We start from the raw sequence: 6155 nt of genomic DNA on the forward strand, positions 1-6155 counted from the left end.
AACCTTGTTGAAATGTTGTACATTTGCTGTAATGTTAAACTTATATTAAAGTTTTTCTTCATTACCCATTCAAGCCGTCTCCAACCATTATTGATTTCCACTGAGTTCAGGTTTAGTTCGATACGTGATTTCTTAATGCAAAAATTCTTTATGCAACGAAATGACATATCACTGCATTGGTGATTACTGTAAAATTTTCTAATGAAAGAAATAGTGCCTTGATAATGTATTTAGCATATAGCAGCATAAGAGTAGGTTCCCTGACGTATTTAACGTATAGCAGTATCGCAATATATTCTCTGACGTATGTAGGGTATAGCAGTATTGCAGTATGTTCCCTGCTATTAGCGTTTGCTAAAATATTTTTGATATTGTGCTAAAAATCTAAAAAACTCGCATAAACCAATAACAATAATCATAAAAGTGTTTATACCCTGCATTTGCGCAAAGATGTACTGAATCGCCAATGCATGATGACTACCATGGACTAATGGATTATTTTACTACAAACACTTGGAAACTATAACTAAACAGTACAATACTATTTACCATGTTGGGATATACTAGGATAGTAGTTAAGGGTAGAGGCTACTACTAATTTCTGTATACCTTGCTAAGATTATACAGGGAGTGGTGGAGGTTTGGAGAGAGGAGTTCATCACACTACTGACAGGCTATGACACGTACTATTTTACTAATGTGTTCGAGGTTCATTTGGTTTTTGGTGAGAAAAGGTTAAAAATTATCAGCTTTGAGATATCCAAAACAGGATACTGAGGAAAAAGCTTAGAGTGAAAAAAACCTATTTAGGTTGTGGAAGAACTGATTCTAATGTATAGGAACAGTTAAGGAAGAAACGACGTAAACTGTTGGAGGTATTTTTCTTGGGGACTTGGGAGTAAATTCACATGATGGGTTTTAGTAGGAAATGGATAAATCTACCAAGGATGCGTTTTCAACGCTGAGAAAAACATCTAAGAATTGAAGTACTTTGTACTGATCCACTACAAAACTACAGAGGATAAACAACAATAACACGAGGTTTGAGAAAAAGCTGGACCAGTCTGAGTTACATGATAAAGAACTATACAGTAATAATTTTCAAAGTAGGAATAAACTACACAAAAACTGGGCATTCCTGGATAGAGGAAGGGCAAGGTTTAAATCTATGGTCAGAGATTCATTCATATACCTAAGAGACTATTGCTACTGATAAGGAGTTGAAGGGGATTATAAGATGACATGCTGCTTTTTCATCTGTCTGTACTCACATCTGTGATGTGCATCTCTTCACTATCATCCACGCCTGAGATATCTGTTTTACCCTGAGACACGAAGTGGTAGTCGTGGATATTGTTGGAGAGAAGACATTTCTCTGGAAAAAGGGTGCAAATAAGGGATTTTCTTTCTCTTGAACCGGTTAGAGAATGCAAAGAAACTTAGGAATTCTGGTCAGGCATTAGTTACACGAAAGGCTTTACATAACACATCGACACCTTTTGTATCCTTCGAAAATAAGGTGATACCATTTACAGCCTGGGATATTAAATGTCACAAGTCACCAATTAAATTTGACCAATATGTTTCGACTATTATACAACATTTTGACATTTTATATCTTTCATAGGTGGATCCCAGATATGTTTAACCACATAAGACACATAAAAGATATGGATTCTACAAACAAATGATTCTAACATGAGCTATGATTTACGTGCATATAAGTATCGATTATTCATGAAAACAAAAAACACGAATATTGGAATGCTTGCTAAATTTGTGGGTTTTGTGAGTTTATAACGAATTTGATCATTAATAAAATATTTACTATTGAAGTGGGATTTTACAGAACTGACAAGAAATACTTGAGAATATTTCTTGGATTTCGATGTTCAACCGTATAGTCATTCTTAAAGCGATGATGAATGAAAAGAAAATAACGTGGACTTTTCAGAAAACTCAACACTTCAACAAGACACCAACTCGGGTGTGTGTTGGTCAAGGAAATTTAATCAAAACTGTTGAAAAAGGTATTAATAAAACCTTTTCTTTTAACAGGAATCACGTGGCTATAAAGATGTCATTATGGGAAATATCTATAAGATAATTCCTTAATATCTGATATTCATTGATATAACTCTCGCAAAATCGGGTAAGAATCCGAGGTAAGTTTGAAGACTCGTATCACATCATTGTAGCTTAATGAACAAAATATTGAAAACATGTAAACAAAGAAACGATAGCAGGTTTTTACCTTAATAATTTTTTTCGGTTAAGTTTATTTCCGACGAGTGGTATGGTTTGTGGTAATCAGATAAGTTAACCAACAGCTGTAAAAATTTTTATTTTTACTACTTATACATATGTGTGTATAAGTATATCTAATATGCATTATTTGAACATCTGGTCACAAATTTCACAACTATAGTAAGTTTTATTAAAACAGGGTATAATGGGGTGGGACTCAATGATTTAGATTAAACGAAATGGTTACTAACTTCTACTGGATATTGACATAAAACTCAATAACATAAGGATGTTGGGCAGGAGTTATGGTTTACTTTTTGTTTTTTCTACCGTGTAATGGATTTTTTTTTCGGATTTGTTGAGGAACTAATGGGTAGAATCATGGAAGGTGACGGGAAGGTGACGGCAGGTATCACACAAACCTCAAAGCGTCTCGCTTTGAGATCAGGGGGAATTATTAACTCACGTCAATTAGGCGTGTATGTGTATGTCCTCTCCATCATCAACGTAGAGGATATCGAAAGACTCGCTCCAAAACGAAACGGTAGCCAGAGACCTTGTTGCCCAGGCCCATATTTTCTGGTTAAAGAACACATATATTGCTATCAACATATTTAAATCGACTGAGTGCTGATTCAAATATCTTTGAGCTATTTTCTGTTTTCTGTGTTAGACTCATTTTGACTGTTTTTATTCATCATATTGAGTAACTGATATTCAATTATGAAAATATATTCTCAACCTACATTTGTTTCAAAATGGAATTCAAAACGTCGCAGCGCCATGGCGAACCCTTCTCGGAAAACAAAGTGTTGCCTAGTAATTACTAGTAAATTAGAGAATATATACAGCTCAGTATTATACATATTTTTGCATCACAAAATTAACAAATTCAATTCTTCTCAAATAAAATGCGCAATTTTTAGTAATAAATTTATAAGCATGTATGAACAAAATTTAATACCAACAAATGTTTATGTTAGAAATTAAACTCTTTTATGTCAAAGGGCAATTTTTTTTACCATTTTATAAAAATTAAACTTATGAAAGTCTAACAAGTTTAGTGTTTATTCACTGTATTTAAAAGATGTATCATGTTATGTGAATGCGAAATTTTAAACCATTTTATATGATATTTGAGCTCTGAAATTGAAATTATTTCTACCAGAGATCAGTAGTTTAACAGTTTACTTATTTCTTCACATATTTTCCCCGATATCTGTGTTTACTTATTTTCCTTATGATTAAATAAAAATCCCAGAAAAAAATTAAAACTAGGAATATTAATGGTTAATAATAAATAGGTGTTCATTAAAATATTCAACTGAAGTTTTCGTTTTGTGATTTTGTTTATTTTTCCTGTTGAACAAAACCATAAGCAATTTCAATATAAAAGTTTATAGAGTGCTTCTGCTTTCATTTTTATAGTACAAAAACTCGTGATACAGCCCAAAACACTGTTTTATATTAAGAAGCAAAGCAGAATCAACTGATATTAAACAACTTAAATAATAATTTTGACCAGATTAAAGATAAAATAACTGTATCATTTTCATGTGATTTAGAATATAAAAGACTTAAGATTACAAGCATAAATTTGTAAAGTAGCAAAGTAAAATGAATAAAGAAGAAGAAGATTTACCTTTGAGATCTGGAATACGGCCTGACATTATTTGGTAGAATATGTGATAGGACCTTTCTTGGGGCTGCTGGGAAATAACACGGGCTTTCTCGAGCAGATCTGGGTTGTTGAAAGTTATCAAATAAAACAGTTTCTTTAGAAGAAAAAGGCTTAAGATGCATAAATGTATATTTTTACAATTAAGTATAACCTTGAAAACCATTTAACAATTATTACTTCTATGTTTAAAATTCAAAATCATTATTTTTAAGCTACAAAATAAATACTTTTAAGTGGAAGAATTGAGCAAATATAATATCTGTAATGAAGTAACGTGTAATTTTCGTAACAATTGAATTGAACTTGAGCTAAATACTTCCCAACGGAAAGTGCATTTATCGACAAATAAAATGAAAATCGAGGTTTTATGTTTTTTGTAAGTTTCTATTTTTCCGGTATTAGGATTTCAATAAGATTTAATGAAACTCACATGTCTCAATGTCAGCTCCTGCTAGTTTCCCCATGGGTCCAAAATGAATTCGAATGAATTTACCCTGGTAAGGAAAAAAACGAGTATGAAAACAACCAGAAAGGCTGCTAAATCTAAAAATATATAAAAACACACTCCTATAGAAATAAGAAGATTGTGTACGGATTAGTCAAAGCAAACTGTTAGCATTTTATGTGCGACTAAATATACTTGAAATGTTGAATATATGAACTTTTTCTCAATATAAACCATATTTTAATTGTACATAAAAGAAGCAGAGATCTGATGTAACTTTAAATAAAACTTAATAAAAAACAGTAAAATGTATTTGTTTGTTGTATTATCGCAAAGCTTCTTCAGGGTTATCTCTCCATAACTTAGAAGTGATATACTAGAAGAATGGTAGCTAGTCAACGCTACAAGCTCGTGGGATACTCTAATTTAATAGTGGGATTATAACGCCCCACGACTTAAAAGTTGAGTACGTTCTGTGATAAGATTCGAACCCGCGACACATAGATTGCAAGTTGAGCGCCCTAACCATCAGGTTATGACAGTGAACAAATATATGTATCTAGTCAAGTCATAAACACGAGAATTTTATGTTAAAAAAAAGACTTAGTAACTTTTTAGAGTCGCAAGCTGTTAAATGGATTAGATGATATTGGCTGGAGTTGGGTCTTTGAGTAATGTTTGTTTTTAAGCGCAAAGTTACGCAATGAAATACCTGTGTTCTGTCAACTGCGGGTAGCAAAACCGGAATTTTAATGCTATAAGCCTTCAGACATAGCGCTGAGCCAACCTAATGGATAAATATGTGCATCTCACTACTTAACCCTGTTTCCGTGATTCTGGTCAATATGACAAGACTGTTAAATTCAACGTATTTAAACACCCACTGATCGAACCTACTTTTACCTTTAGTGTCTCTCTTGGTTAACAAACAGTACTATCTAATTTACTCTGCAGTATTAAGCTCTCGGACCTAAAATTACTCTGTAAATTTTCGTCAATGTAACACATTCCACTCAAATTTCTCAAATTGAATTAAAACACATTAGTTATGAAAGAAATATTATTAACATTTTGAATTTTGAATCAGTGATAAAGAATAGATTTTATTAGCTACTCACAAAACGGGAGGAGTTGTCGTTTCGAACAGTTTTGGCGTTACCAAAAGCTTCCAGTACCGGATTAGTCTGAACGACTTGATCTTCCAGATTACCCTTATGGAGATAAATATGTGAAATAAGATTTAGTTTAACTTGAAAACATCTTGTAATTCTATGTGAGATCAGATTTACTATTACAACAGACTGAATACTAAAAACTATTGGCTACTCTGATTATTGGAATTATCTCAAGTTTATTATAACCTGTTAGATATAGCTTAAACATTATACAGGCTTTTTTTTTTTCAATTATCAAGATAACTTAGCTCAACATGGGCCAATCTGATTAATGTATTTAAGAGCGTTAAATAAGTATGCGTTTTACACGTTTATTTGTGTTAAAGTATAACCATGTTGAGGTTATAATCGTTAAACTGTAATTATATATAACAAAGTGGTTAAATTTTATACAATAGAAAATAAGAATTAGAGCAATACTATTATTTCTCACTTATTCAGTTATATATCCATTCATTAAAAGCGAAGCATAATGAAAATTAGTCTCCATATTTGATATTTTCAAAATAAAAGACTTTAACTAAATACGTCTAAGTCGGTGTTTAAATTAGTCTATCGTCCATTCCGATTTGGGTTTAATTTACCCGACTAACTATTTTTACGGTAA

General features: G+C 32.0%; 1 protein-coding gene across 1 annotated transcript in view; it reads right to left on the reverse strand.

The window, feature by feature from the left end:
* The window catches only part of LOC106458353 (myosin heavy chain, muscle-like), a 55340-nt gene that overhangs the window by 38177 nt on the left and 11008 nt on the right, over positions 1-6155 (reverse strand). Inside the window, exons 6-9 of the mRNA XM_022384538.1 lie at positions 5492-5584; positions 4359-4422; positions 3890-3988; positions 1272-1375 (exon numbers count right to left, since the gene is read on the reverse strand). Coding sequence (XP_022240246.1) covers positions 1272-1375; positions 3890-3988; positions 4359-4422; positions 5492-5584 — 360 coding nt within the window. The remainder of the gene's footprint in view (positions 1-1271; positions 1376-3889; positions 3989-4358; positions 4423-5491; positions 5585-6155) is intronic.

Source organism: Limulus polyphemus, unplaced genomic scaffold (assembly GCF_000517525.1).
Source record: "Limulus polyphemus unplaced genomic scaffold, Limulus_polyphemus-2.1.2 Scaffold450, whole genome shotgun sequence".
Lineage (NCBI taxonomy): Eukaryota > Metazoa > Arthropoda > Merostomata > Xiphosura > Limulidae > Limulus > Limulus polyphemus.